Source organism: Rhamphochromis sp. 'chilingali' (genome assembly GCF_963969265.1).
Source record: "Rhamphochromis sp. 'chilingali' genome assembly, chromosome: 16".
NCBI classification, from domain to species: domain Eukaryota; kingdom Metazoa; phylum Chordata; class Actinopteri; order Cichliformes; family Cichlidae; genus Rhamphochromis; species Rhamphochromis sp. 'chilingali'.
Genome location: NC_137943.1, coordinates 23,526,382 through 23,548,951, shown reverse-complemented (window position 1 = coordinate 23,548,951; position 22,570 = coordinate 23,526,382). Strand labels below are relative to the sequence as shown.

General features: G+C 38.8%; 1 protein-coding gene and 1 long non-coding RNA gene across 3 annotated transcripts in view; one reads left to right on the top strand and one right to left on the bottom strand.

Moving 5' to 3' along the window:
- The window catches only part of myripa (myosin VIIA and Rab interacting protein a), a 38,894-nt gene that overhangs the window by 8,226 nt on the left and 8,098 nt on the right, over positions 1 to 22,570 (top strand). Inside the window, exons 3-9 of the mRNA XM_080907284.1 lie at positions 6,859 to 7,080; positions 10,256 to 10,392; positions 16,007 to 16,087; positions 17,719 to 17,816; positions 21,375 to 21,455; positions 21,607 to 21,753; positions 22,325 to 22,451. Coding sequence (XP_080763410.1) covers positions 6,859 to 7,080; positions 10,256 to 10,392; positions 16,007 to 16,087; positions 17,719 to 17,816; positions 21,375 to 21,455; positions 21,607 to 21,753; positions 22,325 to 22,451 — 893 coding nt within the window. The remainder of the gene's footprint in view (positions 1 to 6,858; positions 7,081 to 10,255; positions 10,393 to 16,006; positions 16,088 to 17,718; positions 17,817 to 21,374; positions 21,456 to 21,606; positions 21,754 to 22,324; positions 22,452 to 22,570) is intronic.
- LOC308412739 lies at positions 12,473 to 18,870 on the bottom strand. 2 transcript variants are annotated; one of them, XR_013974617.1, is made up of 3 exons: positions 18,525 to 18,870; positions 17,150 to 17,221; positions 12,473 to 15,141 (listed from the first exon to the last, which is right to left on the bottom strand). It is a non-coding gene; the product is annotated as an uncharacterized lncRNA (long non-coding RNA). The 2 variants fall into 2 exon arrangements; XR_013974618.1 differs by lacking the exon at positions 17,150 to 17,221 and having other exon boundaries at positions 12,473 to 13,137; positions 13,228 to 15,141.

Sequence of the window (22,570 nt, the reverse complement as noted above, 5' to 3'; positions counted from 1 at the left end):
GGTCCCAACCCTCACCCCCCACCCCCCTACCCGTGTGTAACCGTGACAAAAAAAAAAAAAACGTAAGCAATGCATCCCCTTCCGTGTATCCCAAAAAAAAAAAAAAAAAATTCGAGGGGATGCTATAACAAAAACTAAGCTTACCAAAATATTCTATCTCAAAACTTCCTTTGTCCATAGCTCCTGGGCAAATGATGATTTTTTATATCAAAGTAAGTACGTGTCATTGGGCCAGATGCAGAGCTCTGGTTTATCTACCTTATGCCGTCCTTATTGAGATCCAAATTTTTCTTGTGCGTAGCGAAGTGCTTCGTTGGGATCTATAAAGACCAGTTCCGTACCATTGTGTGTCACCCTAAGTTTAGCCGGGTATAGAAGTCCATATTTAACTCTGGGTTGGTCTCGAAGCAGGTTTCTTGCTGGAGTAAACGCTGCACGTCGTTTTACCACCGCCTGGGGTAGGTCGCGGAAAATCTGAACGCGGATATCTCCGAGCTTCAGATTTTTCCTGGTGGAGATTCTTCGAAGTATTTCTTCCATAGTATGGCAATAGTGTATCCTCACAATCAAGTGTCGTGGCGGGGCCTCTTCTTCTGGGGTCACTCGTAGGGCTCTGTGTGCACGGTCCACCAGTGGGGTTTCGTCCAGGTCTAGTAGGTCTCGTAGTAGCCTTGCCGCAAAGTCTCTAGGACGTTGACCTTTTTCTCTACCTTCAGGTACTCCGGCTATCCTTATATTTTTCCTCTTTGAACGCCCTTCCAGATCAGTGCATTTTTCGGACAGTTGTTCCACTTTATTAGAAAGTTGTTTGACTTTTTCTTCTAGTTTCACCACGGAGTTAGAAGTGATTGTCGCTGATTCTGATAGATCTTTCAGCTGTGCATTGTAATTTTCCATTACTGTTTTTAGAGCTGTGATGGCTTCATTATTTTCAGCCCTTAGCGTTGCGATTTCCCCACGTAGGGTGTCGCAAACGTCTATTTTCATTTGAGTTATCTTATTATCCAAGGAAGTAATCGCAGATAGTACTTGTTTGTTACCTTGTGTATATTCCTCGAGTGCGGAGTTAACTGGCGTGCCAGCTTTGGCGCCGTCATTTTCAGTTGAGGCCACATCAAATTCGGTCGTTTCTGTCGCCACTAGCTTCGGATTTAGTTTTTTTGGAGGCATTTGGAGAAGAATGCACTCTTCACAATCCCTATGTTGCTTTGTGGGAAGAAGATGTATTACTTTGATATTTGTCGAAATTTCGTAAAATCAGGTGCAGGAGCTGTGGCACACGCGTCTTCACCCTCTCATGATCTAACCGGAAGTCGCCGATCAGCTGTTCTTAACACTTCCCACATTGAAAAAGACGTCAACGTGAACTATCGCAAGTGACGTCATTTTTGCGGAAAATGTAGTTTTTTACTTGTAGGCCTTAGAACTCGAATTGCACTGCTGGAAATAGTTTATTTTGATGCACATGCACATTCTTTGCAAATTTGCATCATAGGATTGTTTTTTTGTTTTTCCTGCAGTATATAAAAATTGCTGTATCTCCAAAAATAAAACTATGAAGACACTCAAAAAAAATTTCCTGTTGTTGTAAACTATTTTTTGCAACTTTTTTGTATTTAAAGTTTTGAGGGATAAACCTCTTAAATTTCTCCAAGTAGAAATATATGTAAAAACAAAAACGATTTTCAATTTTTTTGTAGTTTATTGCATTTTTTTGCAATTAATGTAGTTACTATGGACTTAATGCATACACATTTTTAAAATATGGGCTATAACAGTTGTATTGATGTATAGCAACTTGAAATGCTCCCACAAATGGCACTACAGCATGTAAAAAAAAATAATATAAGCTCTGGCGGACAAAATAAATATCGTCAAATAATCGTGATCTCAATTTCAGTGAAAATAATCGTGATTATCATTTTTGCCATAATCGAGCAGCCCTACCTCAGCTGCATATATATTTTCGGTACATTCACCTTAACTTACTTTCCCACCTCCCAAACTCTAACTCTATCTAAGTCTCTGTGACAGTCTAGTCAGAACATAGAACATACGTCTGTGGCCTGAAAACACTGTAGAACTACAGTATCGATCCAATTTTGTGTCCATATTCAAAAATCTGTGTATTTGCTTCACTGTACCGCCATTAATGTTTAAAAAGGCCCATCATCACTATCTGAGGCCACTGAAATGACAACAGTTTCTCTGCTTGAATCATATGTGTAACTGAAAGGGGTTTTTCTGTTAAATCCCCACATGACATGACGAAAAAAGTGATTAGTTGGTGAGCTTTTTACATTCCTTAACTTCAACAAGTGTTGCTAAGCAAAGCGCTTACCACCAGCTAATCTTGTAATTGTTTAGCCGGCATGATTACACATTGTTGACATTGTCTGAGTTCTTTAAAGACAGACATGCTTTTGCCCAAAAGTTAAGTTATTTCTTAGGTCAAAACAATAATAAAGTCAATCTATACTGCAGTTTTTAACAGCTGATAAATGTGGCCAAAGATCTCCACAGCTAATCCCCTCTTTAGCAGAAGTACTTGATACAAAAGGTCACGTACTGCTTTCAGTCATCACACGTATGAGTTTAATCTGTCATGTCATTTCGATTGTTCACTTTTCTGCTTCCTCACTCCCAAACTTGTTACGTGAGCTCTCACTTCATGCATCTTGCTTTTCAATTTCTGCACCGACATCCCTGAGATGAAACCCAGGAGTGTTCATGCATCTGAAACAGCAATCAGAGGGCAGAGATGAAGTTAGGAAAGGAATAGAGATGAGCGAAGAACAGGAGAACACATCTGGATGCTGTTGACTTTCTTTGTGACCTCTGCTGCATGTTTTTCTTATGAAAGGAGAAACTTCTGTGTTAAGATGTTCAGGACTGATTTGGATAACTGAAGTGTCACACATGTATTTTGTAACTGATCTGAGATGATGCTATGTGTGATAAAAATACTCTTCTGTTTTTCTCAAGAATGTTCAAGCATAACTACTTCATTAGATAATAATAGAAAAGCAAGAAAGACACAAAAAACACAAATAAATACTCCAGATGAGATTTGTTTTTAAAACAGTGTGCTGGGGATTTCTGAAGCTAAATACAGCATCTACTGATTTCACACTTACTTGGGGCTAATACTTAGTTAGACTCCTTTGTGCCCTCAGAACTGCCTCAATTCTTCATGGCATAGAGAGGCAGAAACATTCCTCAGACATTTTGTTCCATATTGACATGACAGCGTCACAGTTGCTGCAGATTTGTAGGTTGCACATCCATAATGCAAATCTCCCATTCTCAATCCAGCAGAGCATCCCAAAGGTGCTCTACTGGATTGACATCTGGTGACTGTGGAGGCAAACTCACTGTTCAAGAAACTAGTTTGACATGATTTGAGTTTTGTGACATCGTGTGCGGTCATAAAGGGATCGAAAAGGGACGAAAATACGAGCACAGAAAAAAATATTAGAAGCATTCCTGGTTGTAATTAGTGGTTATTTGAGTTACTATTACTATTACTATCAGCTGAAAGCATACTGGACATTCTCCTCTGACCTCTGGCATCAATGAGGGATTTTCACCCACAGAATTGCTGCTCACTGTTTTTCAAACCTTTCTCTGTAAACCCTCGAGAATTTCTGAAATACTCCGACCAGCCAACAACCAGGCCACATTCAAGGACACTTAAATCACCTGTCTTCCTCATTCTGATAATCAGTTTGAACTTCAGTAAGTCATTTGTACATGTCAACATCCTAAATGAACTGAATTGTATCCCAGCTATGATCAGAGACAAGTTAAATGCACATTGCAAAAAAGGTGATTTTGCAAAGCTTTTCTGAGACATGGTTCTCATAACTGAAATGACTGATCAGTAGATGAGAAAATCAGCTATAAATGAGTTTTAATGTTGCCGCATAGATGCTAACATGTAAATAAGCTGCTATTTGTCAGATGTTTTCATGCATCAGCCTAGAAGTTGATGATATATGAGAGATTAGCTGTCCTGGAATTGTGAATAGTGAAAACCTCCGTTCACCAGATACAAAAATCCTAAAACTTAAAACACAGCTGTCCCCTGCTGTTCAGAAGCAGCACAGCAGGCACATTCATTTGGTAAGATACACTGTTTACAAAGAACAACATGACCCATCTTTTTATCTTCTTATGACAAAAGATAACTGATCCCCATTCAAATCTTCAAACACAAGAAAAATAAACTAAGCTCCATTCAGACAAATGCCAGCAGACATTAGTTAGCTTATCACCAAGAAGCAGACTTTATGTGAGGATAACTGCAGCTGACACAGCCTGAGCCTCTTCTTGTTTGTTCTCTTTGAATGACCGAAGCTCAAAAGTTTCTTTCGCTGAGGGTGTGTGAGGATAAAGCTGCAGAGTGCTGCGAAACATTACTGTACATGTCTTATTAGGTCAAAAAAAAGGTCCACAGCTTTTTTTATGTTGAGTATCATGGGATGCTTTATGTTTCAGGTATGTTTGTACATGTTTCTTCACTTTCTTGATGTTATTACCTCACAGTCTCTGTCTGAGTCTGGCTGATGCTGTTCTGTCTGGGAGGTATTTATATCATCCACTGAGCTTTAGTAATGGATGTGGTGCTGTAGTGAGGGGCATCCGAGGGAGACTGTAAAGTGTTTATGGTTTTAAAGTTACAAGTTTCATTTAAATATTTGTGGTTAAAATTTTTAAAGGACTTCTAAGTCATATAACTCTACAGAGCTGAAGTGATTAGCCAACAGAACCAAAGCTTGCTATCATAATTGTTCTTTTAAAAAAAATAAAATTCATCTTTTTCGTCATCGCTGATGTGACCTTTTACTTGTTACTATTGATTAACAGAGAAATTGACACATTTTTCTACACTAAAAATATTCATTTGTTGTCTGAGTTTTTGCTTTGAGCTTTTGTCACATATAACATCATCATCTTTTCTTTTAAAGAAACCCCTAAGTTTCCATAAATCACATTCTGTAAACGTACTTTAATAAACATTGTCACGTGCAGAATGAGGAATTTATTTTGATGCTTTGCATTTTGAATTTCATGTCATCAGAAACTGAAATGAAACCAACCTGCATACCTGCAGAAGCAGTTCCTGCCTCTCTCCTCATCTTGTCAGACTCCATCAGTTTCGAGCTGTAATAATTTATAAATGATTCAGTTATGGCTGATGCTCCTGCTGTCATGATGTGAAAATAATGGATTTCTTTCTAGTGCCACCTACACAGTTACACTTTCTATTTGCCTCTCCTGCTTTGCCTTCATTTGTTTGACTAATTTTATATTCCATCATGTTGGAGCTCCTGTCAAATCATCTGCTTCTGTCTGTATTTCTTTGCTGGAAAGCTAATGATAAAAGAAATGAATGCTAAATTGTTACACAATTACCCGTGTTTGTTTGCTGTCACATTTACTGAATGTAACAGAAAAAAAAATAGCTGGCAGTTATTCAGCTCCCTGGCAGAAAGCAACCAGTCTAAAACAAATTTATAACAATGTAAATTCAGATAAATGTGATCTAGTAACACCACAAATGAAGAGAGATGTGCATACCAAGTCCAATTAATTTAGATGAGTAAATAAATAAATAAGTAATTAGATTAATGTGTTTCATTTTAATAAAACAAATAATGAATTTGCGTACAGTTTTAATTCTATTACTTTGACCAGTTTGACCAGAACAGATTTGTTCCTCACAAACGCACAGAAACAGAAACACTGTGCCAATGATGTCAAACAGCAACATTAATTTAACTCAACAACAAAAGAAGCAGACTGCTGTCTTTGTATGGCACTGAAACAGATGGTAAAATGGTAAATGGACTGGTCCTTATATATTGATGCACTCAAAGCACTTAATGTAAGTGCTGTTTGCAGGTTGTAAATGCAGGCTGCTGTAAGTCTGTTAGTGCTTTGTGTTTGCGAAAGGATTATAAATGCAATCAAACGTGTAAAGTCGAGACGGCATGTTAAAAAAAGTCATATTGAGGCACACAATTACAAAATTACATTACATTAATTAGCATAAATTATTATTGCATTAATCTCCATGGTTTGAGCTCTTCTCACTTCTTTTGCACTTTCATCCAGATTAACCTAAAAAAAGACATCAGGGGTCTCAAATGAACCCCTTTCAGTCCAATGTTACCTGATTTTACATCTCTCTCTTCAAGCCTCAACAAGTTCTCATATATTCATGCCATCATTAACACCATAACTAGTGAAGATACTTGTTCAGTTATTAACATTAGTTAATTATCAGGACAAGCGACTGAATTCATTTGTCTTAGTGAAGATGCACTGAAGACACTGGGCTCTTTGTGTGTGTTTTAACCATGTATTTGTGGTTTAGTCACCACGGCTGTTATTTATTTAATACAGGCTTTCTGGTTAACAAGCAGCTCGATAAACATATGAAGCAGCTCCATAATTCTCACCGTATCTATTTATTTTCTGTTTACAAAATGATGAAACAACCTGACCGAATTTTTGAAACCACTTTAATTTCTGCTCCATTTTCATTAAAGGGATGCAGAGGACCAGTGTGCGTTCATCTGTGCACTCTGTGTCCTCATTCACATAATCATCCTATTTGACACAGTAAACCCTGGTCTGGTGCTTTATCCATGTGCAGGAACTTCATATGATCCCTGTGGAATACTATACTTCTTATCTTACTCACTGACACATAAGCATCTTTTTCAAACAGATTTTATACATCTCTCTCTCTCGCTCTCTCTCTCTCACACACACACACACACACACACACACACACACACACACACACATTCCTAGTTTCACTATCTCTCTCCCCCCTCCTCCCCACAGCGAGCTGAAGCAGGAGCTGGACGAGGAGGGCAGTCGCTGCCTCCTGCTGTCACGGCAGAGTTGCTTCAACCAGCGCTGCTGCATCCGCTGCTGCTCGCCTTTCACCTTCCTGCTCAACCCCAAACGCCAGTGTCACGACTGCCACTACAATGTCTGCAAGGCCTGCCGGGTGTACAACAAACGGGACAAGACCTGGCTCTGCTCCGCCTGCCAGAAGAGCAGGTAAGGTCAGCGGTGGTGCCTGGAAGTGCTGTGGTGTTTATCTCTCTGTGTGTGTGTGTGTGTGTGTGTGTGTGTGTGTGTGTGTGTGTGTGTGTGTGTGTGTGTGCGATATACAAGGAGACTAAGTGAGGATGAGAGGCCGAGAGTGACGTCAAAGGTTATTAAGGTCTTACTCCACTGTTGGAGAGATGGATTTAGCACTTATTACACATAACATAGACACTAAGATACAGTGCAGGATAAAGTCTCCTTTGGCCCCAACATTTGCACTAATGCAAGATGACAGAGGTAGGGAGATGTGCAGCAACATAAAATGGATTTTCAAAGACATTTTCCCAAATTTTCCCTTTAGAGGTCTTTTCTCGAACTCAACTTGTTTGTTTAATGTTACAGAAATCCTGAAACGCTCCATTAAGCATGTGAACTTTAAATCCACACGCTCTACTTCACTTTATTTTTGTGTAATTTTATATTTTTTACAGTTTGCTCAGATTGTAAAGCCTAATGGCTAAAATCGAAAGTGTGTCATAATTAAAATTCCCTTTGTTCATGAAACGCTGACATTTCAGGAGTTGACATTTTCTTTTAAAAGGACGAGGCTGAGCTTGTTATATGTTTTTCTCATTGCTGAGGGGTACAAAGCAAAAAACTAGTTTCTATGACAAATTGAATGCTGTCTTGTAAGGCCTGCTGAAAATGCAGCAATCATGAAAAAGGTCGAGACGTGATAATCGTTCAAATGTGTGGAGAACACATTTCTAGACAGGCTCCTAATCAGAAGTGATTGCATGTAGAAGAAAAAAAATGGAGCCACTATTCTCACCTCTAAACATGCAGGTCTGACCCTCAGACTGTTGGTGTTTGAAAGTTACAGACTGTCAGATTTATGGGGTTTTAGTGGGAATGTATTTCTGCAGCCTCTAGTCAAACTCTGAAGTGACCATGTCCGGTCACGTCTGCTGCACAGAGTCCAAATTAAAAGCCTGTGATTTCTGCTAAATGATTACATTATATACTTCACAATGGCACCTTTTTAAAAGCCTTAATATATTCCAGAAACTTCAAAGACACTGTAGATGTAAATTTTAAATGTGTAAAGCAGTTGCTGGTTTAAATGCCACTCTGTATGCAGTGGATCAGGGTTGTGCTGCTGTCTGACCCAGACATTCAAAATCAATTAAGTAGATAATATGAGAATAGAGAGCCATGACATGCGCTGGTGTCAGGAATCACTGTGATAAGCTTACCTACCTGCCACCTGCCTCCAGATCATTCAATATAGCATCAGCCGTGGGGTCAACGGGGACTGCAGATATCCAGTCATGCATTAAACGATGTATTTAGGTGCTACGTTAACTTTAGTATTTGTCAGAGAACCTAAAGGTAGAACATCCAAATAGACTTAAAATAAAGAAAAAACTGCAGTGTAATAAAAATGTAATAGTGCTTTGTAGATGTACTTCTTTCTTTCCAGTGAGGCATCGTGGCCAGTAGCTGGTAGTTAAAACCTGGCTGCTTAGTCTGCACCAGGAGGCACCTTACAAAGCCTGTAGAAGTGCAGTAATGATGTGTGACATTTTATGTTTTGCATCTGCTTCCTGTCAAAGCACTCACTCGCTGTGTACACACACTTACAACCACTCAGAAATCGGAGGGTACCTCATTAAACATAAACGTGTCATTATACAGTTAATTTAAAAGCAGCAGTGATAGGAATTTCAATCTTAAATGTACTTGAAGATAATGCAGCACGTAACTGAGCTAGACTAACAATATCATGCACACATTGGATCATATACTGGGTCTGTTTACAGCCATGTTTCATATGTTACATACAACAATTTTAGTTATAGTATGCAAGGCTATAAACAGACACTTTTCATAGAGTCAGTCACTATTTGTAAATGTTGTAGTTGAGATACATTTTCTGCACACTTACTCAGATTCTGCAGAGTAACATGTTACTTTCACATTAGTCTAATTCATGTGACCTCACTAACTGATAGGTCTACAGAAATCTTCAAATTCTTCACATTGACTTATTTAAGTAAAACACTGCTGAAATACTGTTCACAGCAGCAGTGTTCTGGGTTTGGGTACATAAACGCCCTTCTGTCTGGGGTTTGCATGACCTTACATGATTGTGTGGGTTTTCTCCAGTTAATATGATACAGTAGGTAAAACAAAGAAAACAGCACAGTGTATCTACGAGATGTGTAACATTAACAGGTTTTGTTTTGGACTGTGGGCGGAAGTCGGAGTAAACCCACGCAGACATGGGCAGAACATTCAAACTCCACACAGAAAGATCCCGGCTAGATTTGAACCCAGGACCTTTTTGCTGTGATGGTGCTAATTACTGCACCACCGGACTGCTCCCAACCGTCTTCACATTTAGATTTATTGGTGGTTCAGACTTTTCACAGTTAACCAAACAGTGATTTCATATCTACAGATTGTTTCTTAACTTTACGTCAGCAAGACTCTGCTAAGTTTGTGTGAAGTGTTTCTGTAATGCTGCCTTCTTGCTGCAGATCAGATAGTGTCACTGTGATTTGTTGGCTGTGACTTCTTACCCGTCACAAATGATAACAGCTGCTGTGTTTTTCCAACTCACTTCCAGCTTTAAAAACACTTATTTTTTAGGTAGAGTGTAAGATGAAATCAGTGCGACAATCCTGCTATTTAATCAGCGTTGTCACTGTATTACCCCCCATGACGACCCAACTTCAGTGTAAACCGGCCCGTGTGATTTCATGCTGTCTTGCAAACATCAAAGTGAGACGCTTATGTGTCTCCTGTCTACCTTTTACTAATGATTAAACATCTCCTGCTGAGTCTCTCTCAGCCTCCTGATTTATGAAGTAACTCCAGAGAAGTTTTGGCTATTGATGTGAGAGACATAGTGGAAATGAATCCGCACAGCTGCCAGCAGCTGGTTGTGTTCATCTGTGAGTCAGATGTAGATTGGCACCAGGACTGACTGATGGTTTTGCTTTTTTGTGTTTGACCTGGTTACTGAAATTCTGGTTGAATGTTGCTTGACCAAAACGTGGATAATAACAAATCTGTGGATAATAACAAATGTGAAGAAAACTACATTTCCTTCACATTTGGTAGGGTGATTAGCATAATCTATATTAATCTGTTGTATGTTTGTGTGTTTCTTTCTCAGGTTGTTGAAGACACAGTCACTGGAGTGGTTTTACACTAATGTGAAGAAACGCTTCAAGAGGTTTGGCAGCGCCAAAGTGCTGAAGACTCTTTACAGGAAGCACCTGGCAGAACACAGTGCGCTTTCAGAGCTAACAGGTAAACTACTTCTGCTGCGTTAGATGCTTAAGATTCTCAGTTAGGAAACCGTTCCCAGCTCTTACTTCACTAAAACCTCACATATGATTGGCTCGTTTCATAACAGCTTGCTGTAGGGAGAATCTACTCTGATGAGAAATTAGTGTGCTCGCTCAAAGTTGTCTTGATTTTTGCTGTTTCATATCTCAAAGCAGTGGAGAACATGAACTTGGGAAGAGGGTGAAAGAGGATTAAGCTCTTGGCTTTCATCCCACATTACTCTGGCAAATCACTCAGGCTGTTGCTACACATCAAGTCTATTAATGTTTGTTTGCTTCTTTCATATCTTCACTCAGCAGGGACTCAGTGCTGCTGTATGTGTGCAGGTTTTATGATCCACTGTTCAAAAGTGTTTACAGACGTAGATGTGAACATGACGGTGCAGTTACAAGCACAGTTTAAGTTAACTCGAATCAGTGGATCACTTTTTAATTTGTTTTCCTCTGTTTTTGGCCTCAGAATTTGTGTAATTTAAAGCTGCAGTGATCAACGTTTTTTATATTTATAATCTCTGGTCTTTAATTATTGTTATTAATAGGTGTAATGTGTATTGCCGACAGTAGATGTTCTTTAATTGATGTTAGCGCAGGGCCAGTTATGGTTCTTGTCAGTTTTTTCTTTGTAATGTGTGATCCTGAAGCTTGTGTGAGATTTGTGCAGCAATGAAACATTTCCTCTAAAAACCTTTCAGCACATCTCACTGATTCGACAGCTTTGTGGTGGGCTTGAATTTCTGAGGGATGAAAGTCATGCTAGACAGAATCTTTGCACTGCATCAGCAAATCATCTGTGAACAGTGCACCTGGCGCTCCCTGATGACTAATATCAGTGTTGGGTCCAGCTGTTTTGAGACGGCAGCTCTTTAGCCCTTTACTTTTTTAGGGATGGACCTGGTTCTAGATTAGAGGAGTTTGTTCTCAGAGGAATTTGATTCGAAAGATTTTCTTTGAAAAGTTCATTATGAACTTCAAACATTGCAATATCTTTTCCTAAAAGTTTTGTTTTTACACGAGATCTTTCAGTTTTAACCTGTTTCTACTTCAGTGACAGTAAGAAAAAAAGGCTTTGAGCTTTTCTTTAATGAAAGCAAAGTCAGTGTAGAAGAAGCTTTTTGTGTCTTCACAGCTAAATGAGAAGCTGTCACACTGAAAATGTTTTGGTTCAGACACAGAGAGCTTTGAATAAATGTGTTCCTAGTGACATATGCTCAGGCATCTAGGTCTAGTCAGTGACAAAGCACCAGAGCATCTGTGAACCACTGGTTCAGAGTATGATCTGATTGAACCGACAAGGGATTTCAGAGAATTATGTGTGTTGTGTGGAGGAGAGGTCACCTGCTGCAGATAATGCAGAGCTCTGACCCTGGTGGGAGGAGGACTGATGTGGGCTGGCGTTAGGCCGTCGCTCCTCTGATGTATAGCTTTTTTTTATTCTCTGCACACGCACTCTTTAGCACTCTGTTTCTTCCGTTTTTGTACTTTAATGACAGACCGGCACTGAAAACTAAACTCTCCATCCAGTTGCAAAATGCGATCGACTCAGCGTGACTCATGATGTTACTTTGCATATGAATAATGCGTATGACATGAATAGCATCAGAACTAGCGGAGCTGACATTTGAGAACTAAATGCTGTGTGATCCTGAACCTTGTGTGAGATTTGTGCAGCAATGGAACATTTCCCCTCAAGACCTTTCAACACAGTCCACTGATTCAACAAAGCCTGGAGACATTCTCCTCTGAACAGAGACGCAAAGGAACAAAGTGGCCCTGAGGAGCAGAGGAAGTGAGGCGAACTCATATATATGATTTACTCAAGGCTTTGTATAGTACAGACATACAGGGGCCTGTTCTTCGTACCGCGCTAAGTGAGTTAGCTGGATGAGATTGTTGACGATTTCGCGTGATCCTGGATCGTTCGGTTCCCCGAAGCCCATCCGGGACTTGCTGTCATAGCAACAGAGCCGTAAGCGTAAACCTGCTGGGGAGCAGGTTTACTTTATGTAAACAGGATTAGATCGCGGCCACGCAAGTATGCCCGCGTCATTCATACGAAAGCAACAGCGATATTCCACCACTGTTTCACCATAAATAAATAACATCAATGTAACTAAAGACAATGCAGCACCTGATCCATTTATTGATTTCACACAGATACATACAGGTCATTTCCTAAAAAAGGGAAATGTACTATTAACATTCTATTACATGTATGTGATTATTACAGATTTAATTCATATTTCAGAGTAGCAATTGTAAATTACTTCGTGTAATCAAGATGAGAGACCACGGCTATAAAAGCGAAGGTGGATTTGGGAAGTCTGTCGCAGCCATGTCCTGTCCGTATACGCGAGCCACCCATTGCGGAAGGTGCAAGATTGATAAGGAGAGTCCTCAGAATTCAGCGTATATTGCGGGACAGACAGGATCCTTTAGCTCAGCGCGACAGTGTGCTCATAGAGAGATATCGATTTTCCCGTGAGGGTATTATTTACTTAACCAACTTGTTGACGAGGGGGTGCAGGACCACCACCTGTCTTTTTTTGCTCTGCCCTTTTCTTGGTTGCTGTTATAAACAAACAGATTATTCCAGGGTCTCTTTCCAAGAGACTAAAAGCAATATAAGTGATAAATATTACCATTCTGTAGAATATTCTTATATTTCACTTTTACCTGTTCCCATGTTCTAGTGGGTCCTGTCGTGGCTCTAATGTGAAAGAGGATAAAATATAACATATTATAATATAATGTAATATAATATTGGATAATATAGTGTAATATAATAAATCTACCCTACCGCCTACTGGTGTTGGCCAGAGGGGCCGATGGCGCGATATGGCAGCCTGGCTTCTGTCAGTCTGCCCCAGGGCAGCTGTGGCTACAACTGTAGCTGCCTCCACCAGTGTGTGAATGTGAGAGTGACTGAATAGTGGCATTGTAAAGCGCTTTGGGTGCCTTGAAAAGCGCTATATCAATCCACTCCATTATTATTGTTATTATTGAATTACTTACGAGTTTGATTTGTCAGCAACTTTCTGCCAGCCCTCGCTCCTTGCTTTTGCAGCCTTTGCAGTGTTCCCTTGCGTTCTGATTAAACTCTGAAACTCCTGAAATCCCTCACTCAAGAGTTCTTGCTCTGCTGCCGAAAAATACCGAGCCGAGCGCGCTCCGTCGACATTTTCGCCGACCAATCAGAGGGTTGCCGATCAATGTTTCTACTATCGATGCGTAGCCCCTTTTACGACACCCAGTGATGTCACATTACTGCGTCCAGCTGTACTAATCGTCAACAGCAGGTGTGTTCGGGGAACCGGATTAGCGCGCTCACGGTTAGCGCGATGGTTTGGTCTTGGATGTTTCATTTGATCTTGGATGTAGTAAGCGACGTACGAAGCACAGGGCCCAGGCGTTTTATTATCATCTAAACTAGTGATTACTGTTGTGATTCATCATTTGAGAATTCTGAAACTAGTTTTTTCCACGAACAGTCAAATCCTGATGATAACTATGATTATAAAATAAATACATCTACAAATCTTTACAACTGTTGTTGTAATTTTGGTGTGACATCACTTTTTTTTTTTAATTGTTCAGTTTTTTAGTTTGCTGCTGTAAACATGGAGAACAAATGGCATCCTCAGTGTTAAAGATTACTTATATAAGCATACTAACAAGTCAAAAAACATTGTGGGCATAATGATGATTATTAGGATTCTGCTAGCTTTAGCATTTAGCTCTAAGTCCTGCTAGCACGTTAAAGATATCTAAGACTGTAAAATAATAGGTTAGCTTTAGTACTGATTTAATTTTCATTTTAATTCAATTTCAATTAACTTTTATTTACATAGCTCCAAATCAGCCCCAGCAAACAGATGACTACCTATGGCCAAGCACTTAGCAACAGTGGGAAGGAAAAACTCCCTTTAAACAGGAAGAAACCTGGCAGAACTGGGCTAAATCTTCCGCTAGCAGTTGAAAGTGATTAGACGAACACAGGACAAAACACACCATGGAAGAGAAATTAACAATAACTCTTTGATCAGTTAGCTGTTTAACAAATACTCTTTCAAGAAAATGATAAAAGGATGGTTTGAGATTGGCCTATAATTAGGCCAGTTGACAGCCGGGTCGAGTGATGGCTTTTTAAATGATGGTTTAATATATAATGTGTAGATTAATCATACGATTGAAAAATTAATAATGGTAGGACTTCTCTGAGCAGTTTTGCAGGAATAGGGTCTAAAAGACACGTTGATGGTTTGGAGGAAGTGTATATTGAAGTTACGTAAATATTAGTAGTACTGAAAGTAGCTGTATATAATAATGAGTCTGTAAGGTGGTTAGAAATGTTTTCTCTCTAATGGTTTCAGTTTTACTTTTGAAGGAATTCATAAATTCATTGGAAGTTGTGGTTAAAGGAATTTATTGGATTTCTGTAAGATCTAAAGGTAGAATAGATGTAGGTTAATGTTATTCAAATCAATGGAATATACTCTGCCATTCATGATACACGGGAGAAGTACTTTCTGCTGCAGAGTTCATATTCTCATGCATGCCTCTGTCAGCTCGCCTTCCCGAGAGATTCATGGCGCCTTCAGGGTTACAGTGACCTCCAGCTGCTGTTCTGGTCATACTTCTAATCGCATGCATCTGTTATGACACAGATGTCTGCAGACATACACGAGGCGTCACTAGAACAAAATCCCTTTTCCTGCAAATAAAACACAAAAAAAATCCTCAGGTTGTCTCTATTTCAGGATATTTCACATCAAGCTTGTCTCTGGAGTTTTAACCAGTGGAGTAAAGTGCTTGCTTCATTTAAAAAATCTGAACAGTTCATATTACTTAAGTGCTCTTTGGCCTTTTAAATGAATTGAAGTGACCCCGTGTACTCAGCTGTACCCTTGAACCGGGCCCTGCTGTGCACAGATCGGCTGGTAATGCCATGCATGAGGAAACTAATGCACTTATATAACCACAAATGGATGCATTGTTGCATGAATATTTAAATGATGTGAAAAGAGTTCAGAGCTTAAGAGCTGCAAGGGGAAACTATGTAGAGAGTGACTGAGTGCTCTCTACTGAGCAGTTACCGACATTAAAATCAGATTATGTATTTCAAATATCGGTCAGAGATACTGTTGATAAGTTTGTGTAGTTATATCTGTTTACACCATAGATGTATTACCAGCAAATGTAGTGAGGAAACAAGTAATCAAACCAAGCGAAAAACATGGTAGAGTGTCATTTTTATCAAAACTTACACTTAATAAATCAAAAATTAAGCTCTCATACAGGAAAGAACATCTCACTGGAGACAGCACAGCTGAGGTTTAGGTATTTGCAATGAAAACTGTTCTTGTCATAATAAAATATCAAAATTAATTCTCATAATTGCACAAATGTAGTTTCCATAACGCAATTTAAAAAAATGACAGTGACCAAAAAGATGCTCCTTCATCTCTTTAATGCTTCATCTTATTTAAAGGTTATTCCCGTGATCAGGTTCCAGGATAAAAAGGTTAATCCCACGTGGAAGTCTTTTCACGTTCATGTAAACATGTGTGTGTCTGCAGAGGGCAGCGCCTATGAGGAGAGCATCTGCAATGAGGACAGCGTCTGCGGGAGCGACTCAACGTTTTACAGACAAACTGAAGGTGCAGACACATTTAATTATGACTTCACTGATGCTTGATTGTACTGTACACCTGCTGTTGTAATTACACATGCATACACTTGGACTTTCACATATCAAAAGTATGACACTTTGTGGTGGCATAAATGCTTTATTTAATGTACAAAAGTTACAGATTTTCCCCAGTTCAGCTTTCTCCCAGTAACTAGCTAAGATAAACGTTAAACTAATTAGTTTCAGTTTTTGTTTGTTAGCAATGAAGTAAAAAAAAAAAAAGACCTGCCATTCAAGTTTTGCTTACAGTTCTAAATGTAATTGGTTTTAGTTGTATTTCTGGTATTTGTAAAATACTGAAGTGCCAAAGTAACTTTAAGTACAGGGGTCAGTTAACTCATCAGTGAGTCCTTTGGAGCTGTGCGCCTTTAAGTCCCAGCGTAGCTCTGTTTTCCTCAATTTTTGAGGTTGGGCAAGTGCAAATTTAACAATCTGCACCACAATATTATAACATCAACTTTTATATTGAAGATAATAAAGCTGAATTTGGGTTTACAGGGAAATATTTGCTTTCTTGCGAAGAGTATTAAGATGCACAAAGGTGGATTTTGTTAACTTAACACAGTTCAGATGATTATCTTGTGTTACTCTGCAAGAAACCAATATGTATTGTATTGCAATGTTGGCTTATTTTTTTAGCCCTTCCTGGAGCATCAGTTTTAGGCCTATTAATTTTATGTTTCTTGATTTAATCTCTTATGGAGTGAATTTAATAGCTTAAACAGAGGTGTTATGGTGCTACATGTTTTATTCATTTAGCTCCATGATAATAATGAAGTTCCAGCCAGGCCAGAAATCCAGAAATTTAATGGAAAAACGGCGCTTGGCAACTTTGTGTTTATATACTATAAGAATACAACTCGTTGGCAAACAGATTGAGTCCTGTATTGCAAAGACACCCATTGCAACTGGGTTGGTCTCATTGGTGCAGACAGACCCAGACAGCAAACCTTCACCAATATGAGAGTATTTGCAGTCGAATGTGAGAGCTTTTCCATCTTTTACCCAAATCAGTCAGTGAAATGCTCACCATTTATTTGCCATACATCAGATTTGGCTACTCGAACATTTGGCCTTTTTCTCCTGATTGGTCATCCATTTCCTGTTAAAGTGAATTTCAACAAGAAAAAGATATTTCCCAATATCCAGGTCAAACATAATCCTCTCATGATTCCACATGAATCCATATTTGTTCCCATGCTGACTTTCATGTAATGCTTTATAGCAGAAGAATTGAGTAGTTTTATGATCTTAGCTGTAATCTTTTGGCGCAGGTTCCTATTGCATCTCAAACAACCATGTCAGTCTGTTCTCTTCTGTGTCCTGCCTTGCTCTCATTTGTCATCACGCGCATAGTTCACTGCGCTAACAGGATGAGTGACGGCAAACATGAATGAAAAGCTGCTTTGGGCTGGTGGTCATGTCTCAGTCTGCAGAAACTGGGACTGAATGCAGACAGATGCATGTCTTTAAAAGTGAACTGAACTGAAAACTGCTCCTTCTTTATAAAATTTTGCAGAGTAAACAATGTAAACAATTGTTTGATCCAAAAGTCCTTCAAATAACAACAAAACACGTGATTGTTATTTTCGCATTTAGAGCACAGCATGGCGGAGACGCTCACTGTGGCCAGGCGGGTGGCAGAGGAGGCCATAGACGAGGCCATTTCCAAGGCTGAATTTGACACTTCCAATCAGGTTATTCATGTTTTTCCTCTCATACAAATAGTTGCTTATTGTTCGAACCTTTATCGACCCATACAGTCTTCTACTGGAAATGCTACATTATGTTGGAGATTATCCTCAATCTGCACTTTGATAAATAGCCTCTAGAGACCTTACATGAAGTTTCTTTTTAATCTGACTATTCTGTTTTTTTATTTTCTTTCAGTCAGATTAAGTTAAACCATCAGGATTATGCTTCAGTCCAAAACTCAGATGGTTTAATACTACAGTATAAGACAATGGCAGGGCGATTGCTATCTTTGTGTAACACTTCCAGCTCTTCAAAAATCACAGACGCTCAGAAAGATTGGCTTTTCACGATTTATTCCTGCAGAAGACATAAAACACACTCAACAGGTGTCTTCTGATGGTACCAGCAATTGTAGCTCCCTCACAGTGCAAACGCGCACTGTCTTAACAGACTTACAATTAACCTTTTAATAAAGAAAAGGTGGAAAATAATAACTTCTCTCATTTTACACTCTGTCATACTGAGCTTGTATACAAAAGAAATCTTATGACTAATAAAATACATTTCACAATCGTATAAAACAGAATAACAGGATAACATAAGTATCACCAACTAAACATTTCCCTCTAGTGGTCAAATTAACAATAGCGCATTACATCTTCACTTGCTTGTGCTTTACAGACAAAATGGCTGTTAACAAGCTCACGTACCTGCAGAAGACATAAAACACACTCAACAGGTGTCTTCTGATGGTACCAGCAATTGTAGCTCCTACAATGTAAAACAACATCACAAAAAGCACAGAAAAACGGTAAATCCAAACACATTTCCTGCTATGCGCAGCAACCACTAGGGGGCTGACAAAGACTAACTGCCAAAGAGCATAAATACGGCAGAAACACTATTTAACAGCAACCCGCCTTTGTTTCAGTTACACAGAAACTTTCTAACATCAATATGAACCTATATACATCGACATGTACAACTTATGTAACAACATTCACACCAGAAACCATAAAAATGCCAGAGCCTTTTATTACAGGACTTACCCTCACAGTGCAAACGCGCGCTGTGAGGAGCGGAAGCCTTAGCAGCTTCTAAACGTTAGAGTGAGATCCGGTTTCTGGGTTTTCAAAATAAAATACAATAAAAAAAAAAGATAAAATTCACACTTAAAATGATAATTAAGAACAGGTAAGTGCATGTTTTTCCATATGTATTTAGAGGAGGCCATAGACGAGGCCATTTCCAAGGCTGAATTTGACACTTCCAATCAGGTTATTCATGTTTTTCCTCTCATACAAATAGTTGCTTATTGTTTGAACCTCTATCGACCCATACAGTCTTCTACTGGAAATGCTACATTATGTTGGAGATTATCCTCAATCTGCACTTTGATAAATAGCCTCTAGAGACCTTACATGAAGTTTCTTTTTAATCTGACTATTCTGTTTTTTTATTTTCTTTCAGTCAGATTAAGTTAAACCATCAGGATTATGCTTCAGTCCAAAACTCAGATGGTTTAATACTACAGTATAAGACAATGGCAGGGCGATTGCTATCTTTGTGTAACACTTCCAGCTCTTCAAAAATCACAGACGCTCAGAAAGATTGGCTTTTCACGATTTATTCCTGCAGAAGACATAAAACACACTCAACAGGTGTCTTCTGATGGTACCAGCAATTGTAGCTCCCTCACAGTGCAAACGCGCGCTGTCTTAACAGACTTACAATTAACCTTTTAATAAAGAAAAGGTGGAAAATAATAACTTCTCTCATTTTACACTCTGTCATACTGAGCTTGTATACAAAAGAAATCTTATGACTAATAAAATACATTTCACAATCGTATAAAACAGAATAACAGGATAACATAAGTATCACCAACTAAACATTTCCCTCTAGTGGTCAAATTAACAATAGCGCATTACATCTTCACTTGCTTGTGCTTTACAGACAAAATGGCTGTTAACAAGCTCACGTACCTGCAGAAGACATAAAACACACTCAACAGGTGTCTTCTGATGGTACCAGCAATTGTAGCTCCTACAATGTAAAACAACATCACAAAAAGCACAGAAAAACGGTAAATCCAAACACATTTCCTGCTATGCGCAGCAACCACTAGGGGGCTGACAAAGACTAACTGCCAAAGAGCATAAATACGGCAGAAACACTATTTAACAGCAACCCGCCTTTGTTTCAGTTACACAGAAACTTTCTAACATCAATATGAACCTATATACATCGACATGTACAACTTATGTAACAACATTCACACCAGAAACCATAAAAATGCCAGAGCCTTTCATTACAGGACTTTACCCTCACAGTGCAAACGCGCGCTGTGAGGAGCGGAAGCCTTAGCAGCTTCTAAACGTTAGAGTGAGATCCGGTTTCTGGGTTTTCAAAATAAAATACAATAAAAAAAAATGATAAAATTCACACTTAAAATGATAATTAAGAACAGGTAAGTGCATGTTTTTCATATGTATTTAGAGGAGGCCATAGACGAGGCCATTTCCAAGGCTGAATTTGACACTTCCAATCAGGTTATTCATGTTTTTCCTCTCATACAAATAGTTGCTTATTGTTCGAACCTCTATCGACCCATACAGTCTTCTACTGGAAATGCTACATTATGTTGGAGATTATCCTCAATCTGCACTTTGATAAATAGCCTCTAGAGACCTTACATGAAGTTTCTTTTTAATCTGACTATTCTGTTTTTTTATTTTCTTTCAGTCAGATTAAGTTAAACCATCAGGATTATGCTTCAGTCCAAAACTCAGATGGTTTAATACTACAGTATAAGACAATGGCAGGGCGATTGCTATCTTTGCTCATAGCTGTATGTAAAATGTGGCCACTCCATGAAATAACCCGAGGAGGTCATGATGTGAATCCTCGATCTGAATGCTTTTGCTGATGTGTTTTGGCTGAGTGACCCTTGTATGGTTATAACTTGTCAATCACAAGGAGGGACTGCCATGAAACCGCATTCTTTTCTTTTCTAACTTGAATCATAATTTAAAAAATTGTATTCAGTAAGCCTTGAACCCAGTATGTACGACCATAAAGCCATGAGGTTGGGTCGTTAAAGAGGTCATAGCTGAAAGGACATTTTTCCTAAATTTCTTTGTTTCAACCATAGTCAGCACCCCCTGTTGGTCTTTTGAAAGAATGCAGGTTGAAAGTATTTTCTTAAACAAAGTTCATCTAATATCTGCATACCTTTTTAACTCAACTGAAAACGATTTGCTCATTCACATGAAACCCCAGTAACATGCTAGCCTTTAAAATGTTATACTTTTTCATATAGGGGGAATTATTTTGGTTTAATTCATCACTTGACCTTTCTAACTTAGATTTCTGATGCTGCATCTTTAAAAACACAGTTATGTTAGAAAAGATTTACTTCTTACTAATCTCTCAAAGTATGCTAAAGCTTTTGGATGCAGCACAGCAAACATGTATATGTAGTGTATATTCAGAGGAGTAATCAGCTTAGAGTGTTTGTTTGCGGCGATGAATAGCTTTTTTATTTGTGTTTACAACAGGAGAAGCAGAATGAAGCACGCTATCTGCGGGAGCACAGAGGAGAGCTCATTGAGGAACTGGCCAAAACCATTGTGCAAAAAGTAAAAAACATAAGAACAATAATTTAGCATGTGAAGGCCTCTTCAAACCTTCCAGTATTAGAAAGGAGTTAATTATTTAATTTTATTTATTTTTTCATCTGCAGAGTACTGAGCTGTTTGCAGCACTAATCCTAGTCTCTGTTTATGTAAGATCATTAGTAGGAGAAAGACTTTGGCTGAGATGAGAGCAGAATATGATCAAGACTTGGCCCTTGAACGCAACACTGACCTTCATCATCAACATCAGTCCCCCTCTGATCAAGCGTCCAGCTCACAGAAACATCAACCAAGCCTCTGGGTAAAAATAAATAAATCAGAAACACGTTTTGTGATCCAATAACTTTACCTTTGTGAATAATTGGTGGGAAATAACTCAAGTAATGTATTTGTATTTATTCTTAATGAGTAAACCAGTTTGCTTAGAAGACGTTAAAGCTCCAGGAGCACATGTAGTATGAAGAACAAGTTACATTTAAAAATCTCTTTTGTTGGTACCACCCAGGCTGTGTTTTTAAAAAAAAGAATATTTGGTACTTAGAGTCTGTTCTGTGATGATCCTGATGAAGGCCATGGGCCAAAATGAGTTAGTCAAGTAAAAAGGTTGTTCTTCATATGATAAATGTTGCTGGACCTTTAGGTTCTTCTTCACACGCACATCAGAAGCAGCTGAACAGTAAGTCATCAGTTCTTCTTTCACTGAAACAAAGGATGACATGATCATTTCTGTTTCCACATGCTGACCTCTGCTGGTTGAACTATTCAACAAGGAACCTTTATATTATCATCAGTTTATAGAAATAAAAGATCAATTCAAATATCACCAAATTATTTTTTTCTAATTTTGCAATGACTTTTATCTTTTTCCCCAGAGGTCACAATCTGCTTTCTCACTGTTGGACAATGACCTTCCGGGCCTTATAGAAGACTCCCCGCAGACATTACAGAAGGAAGGAGCTGGGTCGGCTTGGAAGAGTGTAGACCGGCTGGATAACGCTGGTAAGATCCTCAAAAACTCAACAAGTATGTTAAACTCACAGTTGTAAATTGGATTATTTTATGTATATTTTTCTCCTCACACTGTTTATGATTGAATGTATTACCATAAAAAGTTGGAA